The sequence below is a fragment of the Tiliqua scincoides genome, chromosome 1 (genome assembly GCF_035046505.1).
Source record: "Tiliqua scincoides isolate rTilSci1 chromosome 1, rTilSci1.hap2, whole genome shotgun sequence".
NCBI classification, from domain to species: domain Eukaryota; kingdom Metazoa; phylum Chordata; class Lepidosauria; order Squamata; family Scincidae; genus Tiliqua; species Tiliqua scincoides.
The window spans coordinates 105,614,692-105,640,666 of record NC_089821.1 but is presented as its reverse complement, the minus strand read 5'-3'; the positions used below and the strand labels follow the sequence as shown (position 1 = coordinate 105,640,666).

Below are 25,975 nucleotides of genomic sequence, written 5' to 3'. Positions count from 1 at the left end.
GTACCACTTCAAACCAGAGGTGGTTGATCATATGATGGTGTGATTTAAAAAACAAGCACCACCCACCTGCGTAGAAAATGCTTTAAATGTGCAGGGATTGTTTTTCATAGGGGAACATTCTGTCATGCAACTTTATACCTGCAATCTGGATTGGCACAGACCAGAAATAGTTTTCCTGTGCGGTTAGTTGTTTCTTTGGAACATATCTTGGATGAACTAATAGTCTATTACCATCACTGACATTTAAAACATCAGGTGTTCCATGATTAGGAAGGAAGCTTTGTGAAAGTTGGTAGTTCCATTTTTTTGATCTAGGCATTCCTTTTCTCAAGATGGGGGTGGGATTTCAAATGCTGAAATAATAGTTTCTGAGAACTTATAGTGGAACTGTAAGATATTCCCATAGCAACTCTAATGTCTCATGAAATAGTGCATCTGGTCAAATATCTTAATGCCATTTTGTGTCTTGCATTATGTACTGATCAGTCTGCTCTTCAGCTATAATTCTGTGATACCTAGAGGTTGTGTATGGATTGTCTTCTAGTATGCTTATCAAGGAAGGAAAGGCATAGGCAGGTACTCTGCTCTAGTGTTAACAACCATTACGATAATGTTTCAATTACATTATAAACTTTCTCAGCATTTCTGTAAATGAGGTACATAACTAAATTGTGTACCAAATACTTGCTGCATGCCTCTGACATTCCTTTTTTTTAATTAGCAACGATAACTTTTGTTGAATGAATAAGGCAAGCTCAATTTACCAATTATTTCATAATACTGCTCCCTTGAGCATTGAAAGCTTGTAGTTGTAAATGAAGGCATTTCGTTGCTGTAGGGAAGCATTCTTCAGGAATAAGAATGCCATTTCTGTAGTAATTTCAACTCTTTAAGAATAGTGGCATCCAGTAACCTGACATTGAGACTGAAGTTGCAGATACAATAAGAATAAACATCATCAAGAGACTGTATAAAGCTGGGCTGCTTTATACAGCAACATGGAACTTGTTGTGCTTATAAAAATGCTTTAGATCAGTGGTTCCCAAACCTTTTAGCACCAAGACCCACTTTTTAAAACAACCAGAAAGAAACCTCAAACTTTAACTCTCTATATTTACACATGCTTGCAAACTGCAGAAACTGAGCTCTCTGCAGGGTAATTAGCAGCTACTGTATTGTATTTTTCAATAGCCTCTGGGCTTGAGGCAGTTAGTTATCATCTGATCTTTCCATCACCCTTTGGCGACCCACCAGAAATCAGATTGTGATGCATCAGTGGGTCCCAACTCACAGTTTGGGAACCACTGCTTTAGATAAATGAGAGTGGCTGCAATCCTAACCACACTTTCCTGAGAGTAAGTCCCATTGAACAAAATAGGACTTACTTCTGTGTAGACCTGGTTAGGTTTGTGCCCTATGTCAGTTACTTTCGTCTGTGATTGGATACAGCTGAGTATCTGAAGTCTTGATCTGTTCTGTCTAAAAGTGCATTTCCTTTCTGCAAACCCTAAGATTTGAGATGCGATGTTAAGTATATACTTCTGTAATAGGTAGAATGGAGGCTATAACAAAATCACTTCCATGATACCAGTGTTAGGCTTGCACTTTCTGTGTGAAGAATAATTGATTAAAAATCTCTAGTTGGGACATCTGTAGATTTCCATTTTTGCGCAAACAATATTCTTGCCGCTATAGCAATATGTACAGTAAGGTATTTCTTACATTGATCTTTAATTTCTGATGTCACATTTAGGACGAATATTTCTGATTTGAATGGTAATGCACAATTCAATATCTCTTGCAGCAATTTATGTATCATTTTCCAGTATTTCTTTGCTTTTTCACATGTCCACCACATATAACAGGTTCCTTCAACCTCTTTACACTTCCAATACTTATTTGATGACCCAGAATACATTTTTGCTAATTTCTCTGGAGTTAGATACTATCTATAAAGCATTTTGTATAAATTCTCTTTAAAAGACACTGCTTTAGTTATCTTAATATTTATATTCCAAATTTGCTTCCAATCATCCATCAATATATTATATCCAAAAAATTTTGCCCAGCGCACCTTTGCATCTTTAACTATCTCATCCTCCATTCTTATCTCAAGGAGAAAATTGTACATTTTTTTATATACTTCCCCTCATCAATTAAAAATATTTTATCAAAACATATCTTGCTCATAAAATCCCATTTTTGATCTTCTCGTAATCTTGTTCTTATTTGCATTTCATTCCACCAGTCCAATTTTATTCCTTTCTCTTCTAACTCAGGCTTACTTAGGATCTCTCCTTTAATATTCAGCAGATAGCTGTATGATTTATTTTGGTCTTTTTAAATCCAGTTTGGATTAGTTGCTATTTCAAGCGGTTTTATCCATCTGGGTAATTTAAAGTATATCTTGTATTTTATCTGTTCCCATATCCAAATTAAAGATCTTCTTAAAATGTGTTGTCTAAAATATCCATGCTGTTTGACTTTATCATAAAACAGGAATGCATGCCAGCCTATTTGTAGATCATGTGCTTCTAATATTAAAATTTTGGAATTTGGTATGAGTCCCCAATCTTTTATCCAGTTTAAGGCTGCTACATGATAATATAATTCCGGTAATCCAAATTCTGCTCTTTTTTTATCCTCTTAAAGTAATTTCAGTCTTATTCTCGGTCTTTTACCTTGGCAGATGAATTTTGTAGCAATTTTATTCATTTCTTTAAAAAAAATTCTCTTCAAAATAATCGGAATAGTCTGGAATAAAAACATTAATTTTGGTAATATTTTCATTTTCAATAGAGCTAATCTTCCCATTAGGGATAGTTGCAATTTTTTATATTTCTCCAAATCTTTTTTTATTTCTTTCATTAATTTAATATAGTTGTCTTCCATTAATGTACTTGTCTTTTTGGTAATTATAATTCCTAGATATTTTACTTTGTTTGCTATTTGTAGTCCAAATTCTTTTAATCGTTCTATATCATTGTCTTTTATATTTTTAAGAATCATTTTGGTCTTCTTTATTTTTAGACCTGCCACTTTCCCATATTCTTTTAAGCCTTCTATCAAAAATTCTATGGAATTGAATGGATCTTCCAAGATAAATACCAAATCATCTGCAAACACTTGTAATTTGTATTTTTCACTTTTAATTTTGAGCAGTTTCATCCTGTCATCTTCTCTTATTACATTATTCAATATTTCTAGTGTCAAAATAAACAACAGTAGTGAAAGTGGACAACCTTGTCTTACTCCTTGTTGAATGTTAATCTCTCTCGTCAATTCTCCATTTACTTTTATCTTTACTTTTTGATCCGAATATATCCTTGTATCATTTTAGTAAATTTTGGATCAAAATGTAATTTTTGAAGACAGTTAATCATAAAGTCCCAATGTAAATTGTCAAAAGCTTTCTGGGCGTCTAAAAACACTAGGACTAATTTCTTATCTGGTATTGGCAACCTTCAGTCTCGAAAGACTATGGTATCGCGCTCTGAAAGGTGGTTCTGGCACAGCGTCTAGTGTGGCTGAAAAGGCCAATCCGGGAGTGACAATCCCTTCCACACTGGGAGCAAGTGCAGTCTGTCTCCCTGGCTATGGGCCTTCCTTCTTTGCCTCTTTGCCTCAGACTGTTGGCAAAGTGTCTCTTCAAACTGGGAAAGGCCATGCTGCACAGCCTGCCTCCAAGCAGGCCACTCAGAGGCCAGGCGCTTCAAAAAATTCCAATATATTTATTATAGTTCTCACATTGTTTTTCAGTTGTCTTTTTGGTAAAAAACAAGTTTGATCTTTAATTATTTGGTTTAATATATTTTTTAATCTTGTAGCTAAAATTGAAGCAAAAATTTTATAGTCTGTGTTTAAAAGAGAAAAGGGTCTATAATTTTTATTTTTTTCATCCGTGTCTGATCTATGTATCAAAGTAATTGTTCCTTCCTTCCATGAGTTTGTTATTTCTTCAGTCTCCCATATGTCATCAATCACTTTTTTGAATGGCAACAACAATACTTCAAATTTCTTATAATATTCGGCTGGTAATCCATCAGGGCCTGGCATTTTTTGGAGTTTTTGCCTTTTAATCGCTTCTGTTATTTCATTTATAGTAATTGTATTTTCCAGTAAATTATTTTGATCAGCTAAAATTTTAATGCTGTTATTTTTTTCAGATATTCTGTTTGTTTCTGGTGTTCTATATTTTTTTCTCCCATATAATACCTAATAAAATTGTTCAATAATTGTTTTCTTTACTTCTAATTCTGTTTTCTCTTTCCCAGTCAAATCTTTCAATATCGTAATATAGGTTTTTTGTCTTTCTTTTTTCAGTTTATAAGCTAACCATCTTCCTGGTTTGTTTGCATTTTCACAAAAATTTTGTTTTGCCATTTTCAATTTCTTCTCCTGCATTTGCATTATTTTAATTTCATGTTTTATCTTCTTAACCTTTTGTTGAATTCTTTGATTTGTAGGTTCTTTCTGTAATTCATTTCACCTTTCTCTAATCTTTGTATAAGATCTTTAGTTTTCTTCTCTTGTCCAATTCTTTATTTTGCTGCACTTCTTATTGCTAATCCTCGAAAAAATGCTTTGCTTGTATCCCATGCAATTTGTGTTTTAGTTTCTGGATGAAAATTGGTCTTAAAAAAAAATTCCATTTCTGTTTTTGCTTGATTCAAAAATTTCTGATCATTCAAATGAGTTGTATTTAACTTCCAACTATTTCTCCTTAATTTTTTATTTATTATTAATAAAATTGGATTATGATCTGCAAGTGTATTAGGTAAAATTTCAGTCTGAAACGTTCCATCTCAACCAGATATTGAGGCCCAGCACATATCAATTCTAGACCAAGAATTATGTGAGTTTGAATAACATGTGAACTGTTTTTTCTCCGGGTATTGTGTTCTCCATGTGTCAATCAACTGTAATTCTTTTGCCATCTCCAAAAAAGGTCTGGGTAGGGTTCCTCCTCTTTTTAGAGATCTTTTGTTAAATTTTCTGTCCCATTTAGCTTGAAAAACTGCATTAAAATCTCCAAATAAAAAAGATCCCTGTCTTCTCCCATGATTAATTTCATAAGAACATAAGAACATAAGAACAGCCCCACTGGATCAGGCCATAGGCCCATCTAGTCCAGCTTCCTGTATCTCACAGCGGCCGACCAAATGCCCCAGGGAGCACACCAGATAACAAGAGACCTCATCCTGGTGCTCTCCCCTACATCTGGCATTCTGACTTAACCCATTCCTAAAATCAGGAGGTTGCGCATACACATCATGGCTTGTACCCCATAATGGATTTTTCCTCCAGAAACTCGTCCAATCCCCTTTTAAAGGCGTCTAGGCTAGACGCCAGCACCACATCCTGTGGCAAGGAGTTCCACAGACCGACCACGCGCTGAGTAAAGAAATATTTTCTTTTGTCTGTCCTAACCCGCCCAACACTCAATTTTAGTGGATGTCCCCTGGTTCTGGTATTATGTGAGAGTGTAAAGAGCATCTCCCTATCCACTCTGTCCATCCCCTGCATAATTTTGTATGTCTCAATCATGTCCCCCTTCAAGCGTCTCTTTTCTAGGCTGAAGAGGCCCAAACGCCGTAGCCTTTCCTCATAAGGAAGGTGCCCCAGCCCCGTAATCATCTTAGTCGCTCTCTTTTGCACCTTTTCCATTTCCACTATGTCTTTTTTGAGATGTGGCGACCAGAACTGGACACAATACTCCAGGTGTGGCCTTACCATCGATTTGTACAATGGCATTATAATACTAACCGTTTTGTTCTCAATACCCTTCCTAATGATCCCAAGCATAGAATTGGCCTTCTTCACTGCCGCCGCACATTGGGTCGACACTTTCATCGACCTGTCCACCACCACCCCAAGATCTCTCTCCTGATCTGTCACAGACAGCTCAGAACCCATCAGCCTATATCTAAAGTTTTGATTTTTTGCCCCAATGTGCATGACTTTACACTTACTGACATTGAAGCGCATCTGCCATTTTGCTGCCCATTCTGCCAGTCTGGAGAGATCCTTCTGGAGCTCCTCACAATCACTTCTGGTCTTTACCACTCTGAAAAGTTTGGTGTCATCTGCAAACTTAGCCACTTCACTGCTCAACCCTGTCTCCAGGTCATTTATGAAGAGGTTGAAAAGCACCGGTCCCAGGACAGATCCTTGGGGCACACCGCTTTTCACCTCTCTCCATTGTGAAAATTGCCCATTGACACCCACTCTCTGCTTCCTGGCCTCCAACCAGTTCTCAATCCACGAGAGGACCTGTCCTCTAATTCCCTGACTGTGGAGTTTTTTCAGTAGCCTTTGGTGAGGGACCGTGTCAAACGCCTTCTGAAAGTCCAGATATATAATGTCCACGGGTTCTCCCGCATCCACATGCCTGTTGACCTTTTCAAAGAATTCTATAAGGTTCGTGAGGCAAGACTTACCCTTACAGAAGCCATGCTGACTCTCCCTCAGCAAGGCCTGTTCGTCTATGTGTTTTGAGATCCTATCTTTGATGAGGCATTCCACCATCTTACCCGGTATGGATGTTAGGCTGACCGGCCTATAGTTTCCCGGGTCCCCCCTCTTTCCCTTTTTAAAAATAGGCGTGACATTTGCTATCCTCCAATCTTCTGGCACTGTGGCCGTTTTGAGGGACAAGTTGCATACCTTAGTCAAGAGATCTGCAACTTCATTCTTCAATTCCTTAATAACCCTTGGGTGTATGCCATCAGGGCCCGGTGACTTATTGATCTTTAATTTATCAATGAGGTCTGAAACATCTTCTCTTTTAACCTCTATCTGACTTAACTCCTCTGTTAGGAGGGGCCGTTCGGGCAGCGGTATCTGCCCGAGGTCTTCTGCCGTGAAGACAGATGCAAAGAACTCATTTAATTTCTCTGCCATCTCTAAGTCTCCTTTTATCTCCCCTTTCCCTCCCTCACCATCCAGAGGGCCAACCGCTTCTCTGGCGGGTTTCCTGCTTCTAACATATTTGAAGAAGCTTTTATTATTCCCCTTAATGTTGCTGGCCATGCGTTCCTCATAGTCTCGCTTGGCCTCCCCTATCACCTTCTTACATTTCTTTTGCCACAGTTTATGTTCCTTTTTATTCTCTTCATTAGGGCAAGACTTCCATTTACGGAAGGAAGCTTCCTTGCCCTTCACAGCCTCTCTAACTTGGCTGGTTAGCCATGCGGGCACCCTCCTGGATTTAGTGGAACCCTTCTTTCTTTGCGGTATACACCTCTGCTGGGCCTCTATTACTGTTGTTTTAAGCAGCCTCCATGCATTCTGGAGAGACTGGACTCTTTTTACCCTCCCTTTCAACCTCCAATGAGATTATATTTCTCATATAATCTTCTGTAAAACTTATCTTGATGTGTGTTTGGTGCATAAATATTGACAATTAATGCTTTCTTTGTTTGAACTTGGATCTCTACAATCAGAATTCTCCCATCTTCCGACTGCCATTTCAATTCAAGTTCCAGTTTGGGGTTAACATATGTAGCTACCCCTCTTTTCTTTTGGTGTGGGTCTGAGGCAAAAAATAAAGTTCCCATTTTTCTATTATTGAGAAATCTAACATCATTTTTTCTAATATGTGTTTCTTGAATACAGATTACATTGCTTTTGTTTGGTATAATTGATGGAATATTCTTCTACGCTTCTGAGGAGAATTCAGTCCATTAATATTTACAGAAAAAAATTTCACTTGTTCAGCCATTTTCACTTAGAAATTTTTTTTGTCTTGATATTTTCCTTATTCTCTGTCTTGTTTGTATTTTCCTTCTTCCTCCCACTGCTCCTTCTACTTCTTTTTCTTCTTCTTCTTCTTGGCTATCTTCTATATCTTGATCCATCTCTTTCTTTTTTTTTCTTTTCTCCATTCTGTTCTTTTTGAGTTTAATCCGAAGATTCTTCTTCTTGAGAGGACGTACTCTCTTTCTCTGAGAGTTCCCTGTTTTGTTCTCCTAGGCTTTCTCCATATTTTGATAAAAATTTTTGAGCTTTCATCATTGAATTTATATTAAATCTTTTCTCTTTATAAACAAACAGAAGGCCTTCCGGAATTTGCCAATGATATTTCACACTATTTCTTCTTAGTATTGCAGCAGAATTTCTATAAGATGCTCTTTTTTGACGAACTTTGCAGGGAACTTCTCTCAAAACTCTCACTTGCTCTCCCTCCACTATTCTTGGTTTTTCCTCCAATCTTTTAAATATATTATCTCTTGAAGTTCTTTTCGTAAATTCTATCACTATCTCTCTTGGCTTATTATTCAATCATGCATATCTAGAATTCTGTATGCAGTATCTATTATCGCTTTAATCTGATCCTCCTCTAGTTCCAGCTCCATTGTCAACCATTCTTCTATTCTGGTGTCTTCTGAAGATTTTTCTTTAAGGTTTTGTATTCTGATAATAAATGCTGCTTTTTCCATCTCCTGTCTCATTACAGAAGTCTCTGGTTCTTTGTTTTCCTTTTGCATTTGATCCATTCTCTTTTCCATCTCCTCCATACTTTTATTTGTTTTCTTCGTATCTCTCTTTAAATTCTAGAGAAAATTTAATAGACAAAATTTATGAAATAGCAGAAATGGAAGTTTTAACAGAAAGAATGAGAGAGAGAGATTTAGATAAAGTAAGAAAATATTGGAAGCCTTTTTATGACTGGATAGATAATTTTAGTTAAACAATATTGTTTCGATAAATCTAAATTTTTATACTGATAAATATGATAGCCTTTGTATTGATGATTATTGTGTTTTTTTCAGTCGTTTTGATTGGGTTTTTTTGAATGTTGCATGTTGTAATCTAGGGCCAATACCCTCATGTGTAACCTGTGTAGTACCAGCCCCTAGTATAACCTATTTTCCTTACCTGTATCTGTAATAAATAAATAAAATATTTAATTTTTTAAAAAAGATAATTGATTAAAAATCTGCAGCATGTGTCTTCTCCCTCACAGTTAAAATGTAAATTGTATTCACACAATAGTTGTAAATTGAGTTGGTGTGTGTTAGTTGGCCATGTAGGATGCCTCTGTGCAACACACATGAGCTAATACAAGCTTTTGAATACTCACTGGCCTGGTCACATGCAGCAAATAAGAATTACCTCCAAGTGATCATACGTGAAAGCTTTGCAAAACAAAAATCTGGTTTAAGCATATATTTTCAAGTGGCTTTTGATACTATTGGGAATATTTGGATTTCCAAATAAGAGAAAAATTGTACAGTGGGGCGCTCCTTATGCACAGGTTTGGCACCAGCAGATTTGACTCAACATGGCTGCTGACCCCATGGCTGGAGTACCTCAAGGATCTCCTGGACTTGACCAGAAGACACTTCTGATAATGTCCGGGAAGTCCTGTGAGAGGCTGGCCATAGATTTGATTATCCATGGGGGGGGGCGGTGTCCTGGAACAGATCCCTGTGGATACGGAGGGCCCATTATAGTACATGCTAAGAAAAAAAATGTGCTTTGGCTGTTGACATTCAGTAAATGGCTCTGTTATTGGATAACACAGACTTGCTTTGGTCTTCCATCAGTTTTGTACAAAAATTACACTCTTGCCTCTAGTTGCCACGTGTACCTCCACAAAGGTACCATTTTTCAAGTTTCAAATCATTTTCCAAAAATTCTTACATGAATCTAGCTAGGAATACAGCTTCTTTTCATTTTGAGTAGCATAACTCAATAATAATGTGTAACATTATTTAAGAGGCTTTGTAGAAGGAAATGTATCTCTAAGACAGTGGTTCCCAAAGTCTTACTCGGACTTTGTACGATACACAAAAGCCAGGAGCAAGGCCTTTTTTTAACATCTGGAGGGGTTGCACTGGTCTCTGGGAGGGTCTGGGAGGCTCAAAGTCACCTCTGTGGGCCTCTCCACTGCTCCAAATAGCTTCAATCAGCAATTGGAGCCCACTTCAGTTTTCATGTGAAAACCAATCAGCAATAGGAAGTAAGCTCCGATCTGCAATCAGAGCTTTTTGGAGCAGTGAGAGGCCCACGGAAGGAGGGTGTACATCTCCCAGGGGCCAGCACAACCTCCTAGGTAAGTTTAAAAACCCATTGTTCCAGAAGGTAGTGCCATCACTGCAGCGCTGTCAGGATACCCATTTCTCGCTCTACTCCCCTTAAGGAGGAGTGGTTGTCTTCTGGTTCCTTTGGTGGGTCACAACCCATCAATTTGGGAACCACTGCCCTAAGAAGTTCAGATAAGGAAAGAAACAGATAAGGAAACACTACTAGTTGTTCTGCCACCCTCAGCATTGAGGCATTGATTAAAATATCCTCATCAAATGGAGGTTTCATCGATCATTTATTATATTCACAGGAAGAAGCTGAAATACAAGCAGAACTTGAACGTCTAGAAAGAGTTAGAAATCTTCACATACGAGAGCTCAAAAGAATAAACAATGAAGATAATTCTCAGTAAGACACTAGATTTTAAATGTGCATATTTATTCTTTTAAACTTTACTGGCTTCAGAATGACTGTAACACATAGATAAGCACAGTGGACTGTAAGTCTTCATAACCTGTTTTTGATTTTGTGTATTCTTTTTAAACTAGAAGTTGGATATATGCTAATCGTAATGTGAAATATGCTGTAAATTATATAACTATTGTTGGGATTTTGGAACTATGAAAATGTATTGCAAAGTAGTTGTCAACAAAGTGCAGATAAAACTGTTGATGGCAATAATGGGTCAACATTAAGTAATACAGCTGAATATTTATAATAATAAACCAACCCTGCAGCCACTATGTATTTAATAAATTCCATGTTTCTCATAAAGGCAAACATGAAACTTTTTTTTGTAGTGGCTGTAGGTTTTGTTGGAGATGTACAGGTTTGTGACCCAAGAAGCATAGTAGTTGGGTAGCAGTTTGATACTATGTTATCTTAAATATTTGTGCTTTTCTTAATCATTAGGTAATCCATATGTGGATAGCAGATTCTGCACTGGTACTAGATGAGTAATTCTGTGCATACTGCTGTTTTGCACATGATTTCCCAGTCCAGTCCAAACAAGGATTACATATACATAAGCTCTTTGAAGAATACTCAAATCAGTGGTGATCAGCTGTTCAGGAGATAATTCATCTAGCTTCACCAATATTTCCATCTTCCTTTCAAAGGACTATGTGCATGAAGCCCTAGCTGCTGTGGATGCACACCATTGGATTGAGGCCTGCAAGTACGCAGAACAAGTTAAGCATGTCTAAATCTAATTGGAATCAATGAAACCACAAACAAGTGCTTAGGTTTAATTAACTTCAATGGCATTTAAACATGCTTAATTTTGTCCAGACTGAACACATAAATTAAAGCATACAGTATATTGCTATTATGAGACAACTTATCAGAATTTTTGTACTAGTGTGTTTACAAAAATTACAGATAGTGCCAAATTATGTACTACTTAATGAACAATTTCTGCCTTTTTTTAAGGTTCAAAGATCATCCTACATTAAACGAACGATATCTGTTACTTCATTTACTTGGACGAGGTGGATTCAGTGAAGTGTATAAGGTAATGTTCCACTTTTGGCAGGCTTCATTGCACATCCTACTTAACATTTTAAACAATTGCACTACAGCAATATAAAATACTATACAAAAACAAACTACAGGCATGTGTCCGTTTCCACAGATACCCAAATCCACAGGTATGAGGGGCTTGTCCCCCACCCTCTGGAGGGAGGCCCTCCTGAACCCATGGATATGGGGGCCCCTCATATGAATTTATAAGATGTCAGCATTGTATATCAAAGCATGCTTTTATTTTCGAGTTTGAAAAGGAGTATAAAAATCATAAATGTTCTTACTGTTTAAAAATATAGAATACAATTATAAATTACTGTATACCATCTAATGTAATGCATTTTCTCTCAGACCATGACATTTCTGTGCTCTGTATGTCCAGTCTTAATAGATTCAGGGAGCAATCCTAACCCCTTATGTCAGTGCTTTCCAGCACTGACATAAGGGCAATGCAGCTCTGAGGAAAGGGAACAAACATTCCCTTACTTTGAGGAAGCCTTCGTGGGTGACACCCAACTGCAGGATGCAGCACATGCCCCACTGGTACTGCTATGCCAGTGCTGGAAAGCACTGTCATAAGGAGTTAGGATTGCGCCCTCAGTTAAACACCTCTCATAATAAATGATAGCTATGATGTATATTTGTTTGAAGCATGTTTTTGAACTTTAACATTCTTTTTCCCCTTTAACTACTGCCTCCACCAATGGTCTTACAGGCTTTTGACCTCTATGAACAAAGATATGCTGCTGTGAAGATACACCAACTCAACAAAAGCTGGAGAGATGAGAAGAAGGAAAACTACCATAAGTAAGTGTTCTCAAATATCCTTTGGTCCTTGTGGTGTTAAATCAGTATTTGCGGTGTTCATGATTAGTTGCATTCTTCTTTTAGGCATGCATGCAGAGAATATAGAATACACAAAGAGCTGGATCATCCAAGGATAGTTAAACTCTATGACTACTTCTCCCTAGATACAGATACGTAAGTACTTTTGGGGGGGGGAACCCCCTTGGCTCTAAAATGATTTAATACTTCAGGAAGAATAGTGATGTTTTAAAATTTAGATTTTGTTTTTATTCTGCATTGTTGGTTAATAATCTCAGTAACTTGGATTTTGTGAACACTAGTAATGTTGTTGAATATTTCCCCAGATTTCTTTGGTTAAGCGAAAACCTTTAATAAATCCAAGGAAATATTATATTAATATTCATATTTTATTATAAATGCTTGCATAATGATAGTTGACCTTTATGTTTCTCATTTAAGTTTTGTCTTTTTTTACCTTTTAGGTTTTGTACAGTATTAGAATATTGTGAAGGCAATGATCTGGATTTTTATCTTAAACAACATAAACTAATGTCAGAGAAAGAAGCTAGGTCTATTGTGATGCAAATAGTAAATGCACTGCGGTATCTCAACGAGATCAAGCCACCTATAATACATTATGATCTTAAACCAGGTAAATCAGAATGATTGGAATGCACTGACACATCTGATAAAGTGTGGAATCCCTCAAACTTAGCAGTGCATTTTAATCACACTGTTATCTACCTTTCATTATTTTTTTTTCAGAAGTAGGGAGCAAATATTGGGATTGTCTTCGATTTTTTCTTTGATCAAATATCACACACCTATCGCACACCCTAGTGAAGTCATGTTCTTTCATAGTATGGTTCATAGTTTAGTATATTTAAAAATTGTCTTCCTTGCCTCTAAAAGCTTCCAGAAATTTTCCTTTGCTATCAACTTATCACTCTCCTTTTTCTAACTTTGCTGTTATGTTCTCTCAATTTCATTCTTCACTTTGAAGATGCTCCTGTGTCTCTCATTCCCCCTTACCTTCTACCTACCACTTGGTTTGATTTTTTAACTGGAGATGGAACAGGGTGAGGTGGATATTCTCTGCAGAGGGCACCAGTCATTCCAGCCTCTCAAGTACAAGGCTGGCTCCTGCTGCAGGATATGGTTGATCCCAGGCCTTCAGTAATCAGACCAATGTGGATTTCTCCCTAGTCTGGTTCCATCAGCTAGTCATCAAGACGTGTTGAGTTCCTTAGCTGCAGCCATGGAGCCTGTTGCAGGCACTAGTCAAGGCCTTGAGGCACACCAGAAACAGAAGCTACAGCCACTTCCACTGCAGGAGTAATAAGTCAGGAGTAAAGGGTTCCCACACAAACTTTACCGAGGTATCTGTCTAGTCCTATTGTCACTCGGTTCTTCAGTATATCTTCAGTCTCTCCAGTGGCCTCCTCTAGGTTTACTGGAACCCAGCAACCTTACCTCCTTTCTAGTATTGTCAGTTTTTTATCTGACCAGTTGTTACGCTCTGGAGAGGCTGAAGGTTCCATCCTCCTTGGAGGAAGGCAAACTGCCTGAAGAGTTTGAGAAGGAGGGACCCCCTGGTTACCCACCGGAGTTCTTTCCCAAGATCTTGCCCATGGTCATCCAGGTTTTAGAGCTGCTGCAGGAACCAGGGAATGGAGTGGATCCATCTGGCTTAGGGTCTTAAGAAAGTATTTCCTTAGGTCCTGGGCTTCCTGGGAAGCCCACTGTGGTTCCTTTTGGTGACCTTTTTAACAAAATTGTAGAAAGGGAGTGGACTGTTTTATAGTGTTGCTCCTGAGGCCATGTCCAAGCTGAAGGCTCCTTTGGTGGATGCTACCAGTGACGGTTCTTTGTTCCACCTTAGTCTTCCCCATGGACAATGGTTCATGCATGATACCTAGTATTCCCAAGGCAGGGCAAGCTTCAAAAAATCCCCTTATCTTCCGCCATCTTGACACTCTTTAATGGATGTAGTCCAGTTCTCAGTCAGAGCTGTGACCACTAAAAGTGATGGCACAACAGTCATATGATTGTGGCGCTGGTATGTCAACCCCTTTGCTTGGCTACCCCTTTCAGCCCATCCTGATGGAAACCAGGAAGGAGAAGGCAGTATTCCCCACCCAAAAGAGTGATTCCCTTTCAGAGACCTCAAAACAATTCCACACTAGAGATCAAAAGGGCTTTAAGCTAAAATGGCAGCTAAACAAATCTTCCTTTAAAGACTGCTCTCAGCTGACTTCTGCTGATTCTTGAGAAAAGAAAACAGTTAATATGATTCTGCACCTATGTGCCTTGGGGGCCACCTGCAGTTTTTCACCAGCGTCTAGGAAATATGGATGTAGAACACTGTATCCTTGAGACAGTAAGGGAATGAGATGCCTTGTAGCTTATGGAAATTCCCCAAGGGCAAGTTCTTAGGCACCCAGAGAACAAGACGCTACAGCAAACATCAGGGCACCTCATCCTTGGTGCCATCAACTGTCATCTTAATGTAGGAGCCATTGAGCCTGTCTCTCATTATCATATGGGCTCTGGTGTGAAAGCTCTCTTCATCCTCCCAGAGATGACAAAGTGTTCTTGGACCTGAAAAATCAGAAAATGGTATTTCAAAATGGAAACGCTGAAGTCTAGAATTATGATCTGGAACTAGATCCAACGGGTACTAGAACTAGATCCAACAGGTACAAACTGCAAGAGAAGAGATTCTGATTGGGTATCAGGAAAAAATTATGACAGTAAGGGTGATTTGGTAGTGGACAGATTGCTGGATGGGGGAGAGGTGGATTCTCCCTCACTGGAAATCTTCAAGCTGAGATTTGACAAACACCTGCTGGAGATGCTCTAGGAGGATTTCCTGCTATGGGCAGGGGGTTGAACTAAATAACCTTGAAGGTCCCTTCCAGTTATAGGTTTCTATGATTCTAAGTCAAGCCTTATGATGCATAGGAAGGACAACTTCCTGATGTCCGATAGATCTCTCTCTGAAGCCCGTCTCCATGTCAGACCTTTCCACTTTCCATGTCTTCTGCTTGATTCCCAAAGCAGAGGGCTTTCCCAAATCCAGTCCTCCCAATTTGTGCACACTTGGATGCATTTGCTTTGGCTGACACTGCCTCTGCTACTGAAGGTGATGCAAAAGGCGGCAGTGTAATTCTTGCCTGTACAGGATAGCACTGGTTTGATATATTTCACATGAAAATGGATCCACTCTGGAACTACTGTAGAATGGCAAAATTTGGCCTTACCTGTGAATTCCCCTTCTTGGTGTTTCTGGGGTGGCTTTGTCTTCCCACTGAGAAGGGGAATTCACAGGTAAGGCAAAACTTCCCCACTTGAATGCAGACTGAAGATTTTTCTCAAATTGTGTTGAACCCTCACCTAGAGCTTTTGATGTGTATAAATATATGTATTGAAATGTTCACTCTTCGGACTATGTGCTGTGGTTCACATTTACGTACTACATAAACTATTTTAAGTATTTGCTTTTAATTGGTATAGGAAATTGTGCTGCAGGCATATTCCTTTTACACATTTTTTTAAAGTCTTTGTTCTATATTGACTAGAAAGAAAGCATTTTTATTTAGTTCAATGAAACGGCTACCAAAACTGCTTTAGAAACTGGGGTTTATCCAAGACAAATGAATAGCACTGTTCTATGACCAAAAACTGCAGTGTTAAAGAAAATCCTTGATAATATTAAGTCTATTCACTAAGCATGGGGATGACAACTGTAGACAGTTTGGAAAATTCTGAGACTTGGAGTAACTCCCAGGGGCATTTGAGAGAGAGCTGTATATTTTCACAGGGTTGCTTTTTTTTTTTAATTTCCATGTGTGGATGTATTCAGGGATTTGAAGCGGATGCTAAGATTATGCAGCATTGTGGGACTGGACTTGTGTTTCCAATGAACTATTTTCCTCTTGGTAGGAAACATCCTTTTGGTGGATGGAACAGCATGTGGAGAAATAAAAATCACAGACTTTGGCCTGTCCAAGATAATGGATGATGATAGCTATGGTGTGGATGGAATGGACCTTACTTCACAAGGGGCTGGGACTTACTGGTAACTTCCCATTTGTCAAATGTGTAGCTGAGGACTATTTTGTATATATTTGCCAGCAGATTGAATGCATATGTTAGTGTGTATGTGTTTTATATATATAAAGTGTGTGTGTGTGTGTGTGTACTGGTAATTGTATAGAAGTTTTCTTCTAGCTTGGGTCCCTTCAGGGAGAAAGGTGGGGTATAAAGTAAATAAATAAAATAAATAAATGAACGGAATATAAACAGTTGTTAAACTCTAGTGATCTCTGATGTCTGGTTTCTGGCCTGATAGTAATCCCATTCATGTGATGGAAAGTTCGGTGTAGATTTTTAAACATGAAGTATATTGGTTGGTGTTGAAAAGGGAGAATACTGGGGGAAGCAGGAAGATGTAGCTTTTCTGTCTGTGGGGCACTCCATGCTTCCACTGTGTTGATTGAATTTGGTCATGTAGTTTACTGTTTAAATGCTCAAAATCGGCATCCCCCTCCCAAATTTATTTGAGTAAAATATATTGAATGCATGACTTGCTTTTGTTGATTAATGTATACAGGTGGGCCTACGTTATCTGCGGATCCAGGACCTGTGGATTCCAGTATCCACAGGTCTCTGAACCTGTGGGTTGGACCCACCTGGCCCCCCTCCAGAGATGAGGGGAGTTGTGCTCCCCCCCAAAAAAGTGTTCTGATGGCCAGGGAGGCTGCACGCAGCCTCCCAGCACTCATAATGCCTTCTAAGGCCTCTGGGAGACCTTAGAAGGTCACTTACAGTTTCTCGTAAAAACCAGAAGTGGCATTAAGGCTTTAGAATGCATTCACGGGCCAGGGGGATTAGAGGGCCCTGAAAGCCATGAGTTTTCCTTATCTGTGTGGGATCCTTTAATGGACGCCCCGCAGATAATGAGGGCAGCCTTATACTTGCTTACATATGTCTATTTAAAAATACTAGTCTCTATGCTCAAAATTGCAACAAATTTTTGTTGGTTTGGTTGTAACTATTGCATCAGAACATTGGTCACATGCCTCTTCCTCCCCAGTATGCTCAGATTCAGGCTGGCTTGGAGATAGCAGGAAATCTTGGTTTCCTGCTACATGAACGAGTCCTGGAAAATTGTGGACTTCCACACCCCTCTCTCCATTACCGCCTTGGTTCCATTGTGATGTTTCAGTCCTGTTTTCCGAATCAAATTGTGAAACCAATTTCAAACTCTGGTTTCACATCCTGTGTTTGAAAGTTAGTTAAAATGCAATTTCCAACTTTGCACAAGCCATCTAGTTATTGTTTAAAGAAGCCAAATTCCAATTGTGTAAGGGGGGAGGGTTAGGATGGAGAGGGAGGCAGTGTGCAAATGAGTCTTCCAGACTCATTTATGAAGCAGGAAATCATGACTTCCCCTTACATCTGAACTTCCTGTTCTGTGCAAACAATAGTTTGCCATTGCATCTCAATACACTGGTATGTGCTTGCTGACCAAACTAGAATTTGAAACCATGGGTTAAATTCTGTTTCCAGTTTTCTTTTGGAGGGCAAACATAAGCTATAATTTGCCAGTTTAGCAGGAGGTGTGGACTGATGGTTGACCTGCAGTGCTGCAGTGCTCCTTGTGAGCGGCGGAGTCGCTGTTGAGCTGATTAGCCATGCAGTGAGAAAAGTGTCAGAGTGTGTGAGAAGGCCAGCCAGCAAAGAACGGAGACTTGATTTATGATTGCCTACTGAAGTTCAATTACGTGCAACCAAAGGGTATAACTACACTGTGAAGACAACACCTGGTGGTTGAGGATTCTGTGATTCACAGAAGATACTTGTAAAAACTCCACTGAAAAATGGTGATTTCAACAAGTCTCCCCATGTAAACTGCCTTGAATGCTATCTAAACAGAGAAAAGTAGTATATTAATAATAAAAGCAATGGCAAACTGTGCTTTGCCTGAATCAGGAAAGACAAAGAGAATTATAGGTGAACAGGAGAGAATGTACAATTCAAAAGACTTCTTGAACAATGGCTTGATGCTCTTGAGGAATTTATTGGATTTATAGATTGGTCAGTTCATACACTCTTGCACATTTTAGTTATTGATGTTTTATCAACTGTCGAGTATTGAAGCATTGGGCTTTTGGTGATGGAAATGATGACTATCATATGTGCTTAGCAAAAATAGTATATGTGCAATAGAAAAGCATTCTTGATATTCTTGTGAAGTTTTCCTGTAGTAATTTATGTAAATTTATGCAAAGGTGATCTGTCTCTAATATAAACTAGAGGAAATCCTGCTGTATACCTTTTGCAGTTACTGGATTTCTTTTTTCTTCTTGTAGGTATTTGCCTCCAGAATGCTTTGTTGTGGGAAAAGAGCCACCAAAGATTTCTAACAAAGTGGATGTGTGGTCAGTTGGAGTAATCTTTTTCCAGTGTCTATATGGTCGAAAGGTAAAAATAAACCCATAACTAGGGTTTTCCATATAGGCTTGTAGTTAATCTTAAAAAGTTTGAGAAAATGTGTTTGAGCAGTTTAGCCCACTTGTGTTTCTTAGCACTCTGAAAACTAGGCCTCATTTAAAAGGCATCATTTCAGAATAAGAAAGTGATTTTTCTGATTCTTTTCAAGGTATTTGTGATGTTTTGCATCACAAAGTCTGAACTGGCTTTTTTCCCCTTCCCTCCAGCCATTTGGTCATAACCAGTCCCAACAAGATATACTTCAAGAAAATACAATATTAAAAGCGACTGAAGTACAGTTCCCAGTGAAGCCTGTTGTAAGCAATGAAGCCAAGGTAATGTTCATGGACTCAAGATGGACATTCTGATGGAGTATAATCTAGTTTAAGATGGATTTCTTTTCAGGGTTATTGTGAAGGGATTAACCTGAGAGGCAATCCTGAACAAAATGTGTGTAAATGTTATAACTAACTAGAGGGGTGAGAAAATGATGTTAATGAAATAAAAGAAGTAACACTGCTTTCTGCACTTCTCATTTTTGTGTTTAAAAAAATCTGAAAAAAACAAGTTTTATTTGGTTTTTATTTGTTGTTTAATGGGAGTGCATGGGTAATGACTGGCTGCACCTGCTGGCACTATATCACTGCCTAGTACACTTTTAAATTGATTATAATTCATAATTATAGTATAAATTTTGAATAAAAATGCATAATACCATTTTCTGCCCTTCTAACATTTGGAAATCACAGAAATCTGTATAAAAATAAAATTGTTTTCTCCCATCTCTTGTTATAATTAAAAATGGATTAAAATACAAGATAAAAATAAACATATAAGTTATGAATTTTGAAATATTAGTCAGATATTCCAGGTTGCTATATCTCTTGTAGCATCGCATGAGTAGCAACACATGAAGGAAAGACATGGTTAGAAAAGAGTGAAATACAAAAGGAGTGACCCAGTACCTCTCAATTAATTGACTCATCTGTAAGAGATTGTCTGCATACTTTCACACATCTGCAACCACCAGGACCAGTAACTTGCTTAAATCAAATCTGAGATTCTGTGCGAGTTATCAGATTATTCTGAGTTCTGTGCATGAGGCAACCTACAGTCTTGCTTCTAAGGACCTGTTTTGTGTAACACTTTGAAAAGGGCAAGAGGAAATCTTTTCTCATGAGTACTTTTTCCTGAGAATATACCTTTTGGCTTAGTTTGGCATTGTGTGTCCTTGAAGTAAGAACAGAAGAACAGCCCTGCTGGATCAGGCCATAGGCCCATCTAATCCAGCTTCCTGTATCTCACAGTGGCCCACCAGATGCCTCAGGGAGTACACAGGACAACAAGAGACCGGCATCCTGGTGCCCTCCCTTGCATCTGGCATTCTGATGTAGCCCATTTCTAAAATCAGGAGGTTGCACATACCCATTATGGCTTGTAACCCGTAATTTTTCCTCCAGAAACTTGTCCAATTCCCTTTTAAAGGCGTCTAGGCCAGATGCCATCACCACATGCTGTGACAAAGAGTTCCACAGACCAACTACACACTGAGTAAAGAAATATTTTCTTTTGTCTGTACTAACACTCCCAACACTCAATTTTAGTGGATGTCCCCTGGTTCTGGTGTTACGTGAGAGTGTAAAGAGCATCTCTCTATCCACTTTGTCCATCCCTTGCATAATTTTGTATGTCTCAAATGCTTTCCAGTGATGTTTACCATGTTAGATGTACAACAAACTGAGACTGGCAGAAAGTGAGAGTAAAAAGCTGCTTCAATTGCATAATTAAATTGACTGTGAACAATGTCAGTAACATATTTTTATTTATTATCTTTACATTGACGGAACATTAAGAAATAAAGCAGAAAGTGTATTGGAAGTTAGTATACTAGCACCCTCAGTTTAGTTTGTGGTTCTGCTCTGTGTCTGTTGTAAATATCTGGTACACAAAATGGCTGCAGGCACTTTCTAGTATAATTGGGTAGTACAAGTATAGTCCTGTACGTATTTGCCTAGTAAAATGTTGGAGGGAAAAACTACATAAATGTTAACTGTTCAACACGCTTCATATATTATCTCAGCCACAACAACCTTGTAAATTAAGAAGTAGTTTTGTGTGGGGTGAACAATGTGTAACTGAAAGTGGGTTGTCTAAAACCATCTGATTAATTCTTCACTAACTGCAGTGTGAGCCAGGGACTTCCGGCTCATGCTTCTAATTATCCTACTTCTCTGCACCACCTTTTGATGTAGGAATGTGCCTGATGCAAAGTGTGTTTCCATGTTAGGTCAAAATCCCAATGAACTGCTTAAACTTAAGCATTTCCTTTTTAGAATCTGAAGCACAGATCCTCCCTTAAGAGGTGCTTCGTAAGCAGAACTTGTTCATTGCCATAAGATTACAATAAAATTTTTCCCCCCAGGCCTTCATCAGACGCTGTTTGGCATACCGCAAGGAGGACCGATTTGATGTTCACCAACTGGCTAATGATGCTTACCTTCTCCCACACATGAGAAGATCAAGTTCTTCAGGAAACTTGCATATGACTGGACTTGCAGCCTCTCCAACACCACCTATATCAAGCATTATTCCCTACTGAAACAGGGAAGGCTGGCATGATATCATCATATAATTTGCCACAATGGACTTTCATTTGAAAGCATTCAGTTATTGTTTTTACATAGCAGGACAAGTTCAGCAATGGTGTGTTTAGGCTGTGGTTCTCCTCCTCCAAATGTTGTTTCTGTGATGGGACTGGATCATGCTCTGTGAAATATACCCTTCTGGCTTTTCACTCTGGACACATTGAAGGACAACATTGCCTCTTGCCTCCATGCAAATATACTGTGTTTGACTGAAAAAAATGTGTGTTTGGGACTTGTGGAGAGATGAACACTGTAAATAATTTTTTTAATACTTACAAACACTTTTTGGTTGATACTGGAGAGTTCTAATAAGGAAGGTAGGATTTTTTCATTTTTTTGAATAAAGAAGAAAAGAATTGGAGCACAGAAGAACAACTCAGTGCCTGGACAGAAAAAGCTAAACAAAAGAATCTTTTCTTTCCAAGAAGTCAATATTTCAAAAACCAAAGTAAAGATAAGTGACACAGATGTATGTGTTAATTTCTTTGGATAGAAGTGATTTCTTTGGATAGAAGTGATTTAGTATTTTGATTCATTTGTCTGGGGGTAGGGATAAATCTTTTTTAAAAACTGTTCATTGGTTGAATGACTGTATCTCCAAAGGGGGGGGATGGGGTAAAATAGCTGTTTCAATGAGGTAGCAAAAACTAGCGTGGAAACTAGTTCAATTATTTAAATGGCATTGTGATACTTAGCGGTATTGTCAGCTGATAACCGCTATCAGACTTTAGAGGAGGGATATACAAAGGCCATGTATGTAACCAAAAGCAAGCCGGTCATGTTCAATATTTCTATGCAGGATAATGACAAATTCCCTTCTAACTCTATTGTAAATTTGTTGTACAGGTGTCATATTTTCAGTTTAAAAATTTCAGCAACTTATTCCTGTACAAATGTTTAAAGTATGGCTTTTCTAATTGGATATTGTATTTTTTTTAAGTCTCATTGAAGGCGCTTTTAATTGCTGCTAAATGATGTTGCTTTTGCTTTTGCAAAAAAAAAAATCAAATGACCTCCTTAAGGTGCAAGTCAACTGTACGTCTTAGAGAGACTGAAAATAGATAATTCATTAACAATCAAGGCATGTAAAATCGATCTGTGTTGGAACTATACAGTACAGTTCAAGTCAGTTTCCTGAGCTGGAGCACGTTGATACTAGATGTAGACGTTGTTATGGTTATTCTCAGTTTCTGGAAGTTCGGTCCACAAGGTGGGAAAATGTTCCTCTAAAGAGATGTTTCTTGTGGCTTGTACAGATATTTTAAAATGTGAAACATTTTCTAACTGCCTTGTATGGTAGAATCTTTTTTCAGAATTCAGTATCTCTCTCCCATACAAGATTCCTTTTACTGTCACTTTCATAATGCTGAATACCTGTATGTAACTTTGTCCATGTTGCAGAAAGGGAGGCTGTATTACCATAGGGTTTTTTTCCCCATTTAATATTGTACAGTTAAACTGTGGCTCTTGTTTCTGATGTTGCAAGCCATTTTGTTTTCATTGTACATAAGAATACATTAACTGTCTCCAAGATGCTGCTGGAATTGTAGAGAATGTAGCCAAAACAGTAATAAAATAATGACAGTTGGAGTTTCAAGTAGTTTGCAAGTTATTACATCATAACATGAAGAATATTGTCCATGCTTCTCCTTTGTAGTGCAAGAAGTGGTTCCCAAGTTGTTCCAGCCTGATAATCCTTGATTAATGATTAGATTCTAATATTGGAGCCAGTCTATAAACTTTGTAGAAACAAAAAAATAACTGACTAGTCCTGTTTGAAAATTCTGCATTGAAATGTGAAAGCGTGCCTTGTACTTTCTTGCATCGAGACCTTTTCTTTTCTTTCAGCGAGATCTATGAGCTTTAGAAGTCTCTTGGAATCTTGCGAATTTCTTCACTGCAGGTAAAATGCATGAGTTTTTCATCTATTTTCATCTATTTTTTTCTTTATTTCAAGCTATTTTCATCTATTTTTTTCCGGGTATTTATAACCTTTGTATTTGCCTCCAAAGAGACTCCCAAGTCAACCTACAACATTTTAAAAGTAAAACGCAATAATAAAACTCTCAGGCCACAGCTGGTCTCTAAAGCTGATGTTGTAAGCTTGCTTTGGCCTGGGGTCCACCACCTCCACATTACTACAAAGAAAAGGGCAAGCAGAGGCACAAGTCACTAATGCCGCTTTAGGTACCCATTTGGGAGAAAAGTGGGCTATAAATAAAGCTAATTTTTTTCTTATAAATTGTACGAAAGAGTGGAGTGTTACTTGAATTAGTTACCTGAGCTGGGGAGGAGAAAGAGGAGTTACACTTGGTTTGTGTCTTCTCTTCATAATACAATATTAAATACAGTCACCTTCTTGTTCTTCCAGTTTGTCTCCATGTGATTGTTAGCTCTTTGAGAGAGGAGTGTTATGTGTGTATATGAGTGTGTGTGTGTGTGTGTATGAGAGAGAGAGACACACACACACACACACACACACACACACAAGTGCCTTTTCCTTGTCTGGTGGCTTAAGAATGATGGTTAAATCTAAATACGGCGCTATTTTAGCTTTCAGAGATCTCCCATTCTATTATCACCATCTTTGGAAATTTCCTTCGAAGACATCTTCTCTAGACCAGTGGTCTCCAAACTGCGGACCACTGTGTAAACACAAAGCCTACCCCATGTCACAGTGTCTCTTATCTTGCCAGCCAATCTCACAGAGTCACTCCAGGCAACTGCTTCTGCTCAGAAATCCAGTCACAAATCCTGTTAGGGTGACAGACAGTGGAAATGGCTGCCCAGCACAACTTTGTGAGAAGATTGGCTGGCAACATAAAATGGGGGGCAATGTGGAATGGTAAGCTCTGCTCACAACGGGGAAGGCTTCTGGCAGGCATCGGATTGGCCCATGGGCTGGAGTTTGGCACCTGCTGCTCTAGACCAGTGTTTCTCAAACTGTGGGTCAGGACCCACTAGGTGGGTCGCAAACCAATTTCAGGTGGGTCCCCATTCATTTCAGTATTTTTAGTATATCAGGCTTGGTGCTACCATGGTCTGTGACTGCATTTGGGGAAATGTGACAGATCTGTACTTTGAACAGGCTACTATGTATATACTTTTAACATAAATGGAACTTACTCCTGGATAAGTGTGGGTAGGATTGCAGCTTAGGATTGACACAAATTTTCTAGCTTGATGATGTCACTTCTGGTGGATCCCAACAGATTCTGATTCTGAAAAGTGGGTCCATATGCTGAAAGTTTGAGAACTACTGCTCTAAACTATGGTAAGCTAACTTTGTATACTCTTGGTTGCCTTTATTAAGTATAGACAGGTTGTGCTTACCAGACATCTGAAATAAAATTGAATGTAGATGATCAAAGGAGCCAAAGCAAATCAGTTCATACCTCTTGTATAACTTTACTGTTGACCCATTTCTTGGCACTTATTTGCAAGTGAGGAGTCACCTTTGATTAAAAAAGGTGATGAAGTAAACACGTTGAGACTCAAAGGGGGATTCTGCTTTCAGTAATTTATTGACATGAATGAGCTGTATAGCATACTGTGCACCATACTTCATAGTAGTGGTTCTCACACATTTAGCCCTGGGACCTACTTTTTAGAATGAGAATCTGTCAGGACGCACCAGACGTGATGTCATGACCAGAAGTAACATCATCAAGCAGGAAAATTTTAACAATCCTAGGCTGAAATCCTCTCCACACTTACCTAGGAGTAAGTTCCATTTACTATCGTTAAAAGAATACACATAGTAGCTTGAGTGTTTCTCAAACTGTGAGTTGGGACCCACCAAGTGGGTCGCGAGCCAATTTCAAGTGGGTCCCCATTCATTTCAATATTTTATTTTTAATATATTAGACACGTATGTGACTGCATTAGGTGAAATGTTATAGGCGACCACTAGTCAACTTCAGCTGTTTTGGTAACTTCTCCCCATTGGCCTCAGCCAACCCCCTTTTATACTGTCCTGTGAATGTAGCTATGATCTATTGCAGGAATTGTCAACCAGTCCGGAAGCTATAGTTCCCCACTCCCAAGTCATTTAATTTGAGCAGTTAGTCAAGATAGGGTTAAAAAGTATGTTCAGATTTGCTCATGAGGAAAAGCGCATGTTCTACTTCTACAAAATAGTAATTCTACATTGTACAGGTTGAGACTAATTATTCGCGTTCGGTCCCCTTCCAAGCAGGATTAAAAAAAGGCACTATAGCAAATCAATTTAAAAAACAAAGTTTCTTTGCTCCAGTGATTGAAAAACAGCCTTGCTGACCTTTTGACTCTTAAGATAAGAGTCATTAAGAAGACAATCCATCAGCACTTCACTCAGCCCCTCCCTTCACCAATGCAAAATGATCTCAGGAGAGAGAAGGATTGATGGATTGTTAGTCTGCTGCCCTCTCTCTCTCTCTCTCTCATATTAAGGAGGCTGTGGTTAAAGGACTGTTCAGTTTTTAAAACTG

The 25,975-nt window shown here is 38.5% G+C and overlaps 1 protein-coding gene across 2 annotated transcripts in view; it reads left to right on the top strand.

The window, feature by feature from the left end:
• Positions 1-23,103, top strand: part of TLK1 (tousled like kinase 1) — a 95,282-nt gene extending 72,179 nt beyond the window's left edge. For both annotated transcript variants that reach the window (XM_066612208.1, XM_066612209.1), the window contains exons 13-21: positions 10,343-10,440; positions 11,464-11,545; positions 12,272-12,363; positions 12,448-12,537; positions 12,846-13,015; positions 16,309-16,444; positions 18,741-18,852; positions 19,089-19,196; positions 21,284-23,103. In XM_066612208.1, the coding sequence (XP_066468305.1) occupies positions 10,343-10,440; positions 11,464-11,545; positions 12,272-12,363; positions 12,448-12,537; positions 12,846-13,015; positions 16,309-16,444; positions 18,741-18,852; positions 19,089-19,196; positions 21,284-21,460 (1,065 nt within the window). In that variant the 3' untranslated portion in view covers positions 21,461-23,103. The remainder of the gene's footprint in view (positions 1-10,342; positions 10,441-11,463; positions 11,546-12,271; positions 12,364-12,447; positions 12,538-12,845; positions 13,016-16,308; positions 16,445-18,740; positions 18,853-19,088; positions 19,197-21,283) is intronic.
• The last annotated feature ends 2,872 nt before the right edge of the window (positions 23,104-25,975 follow it).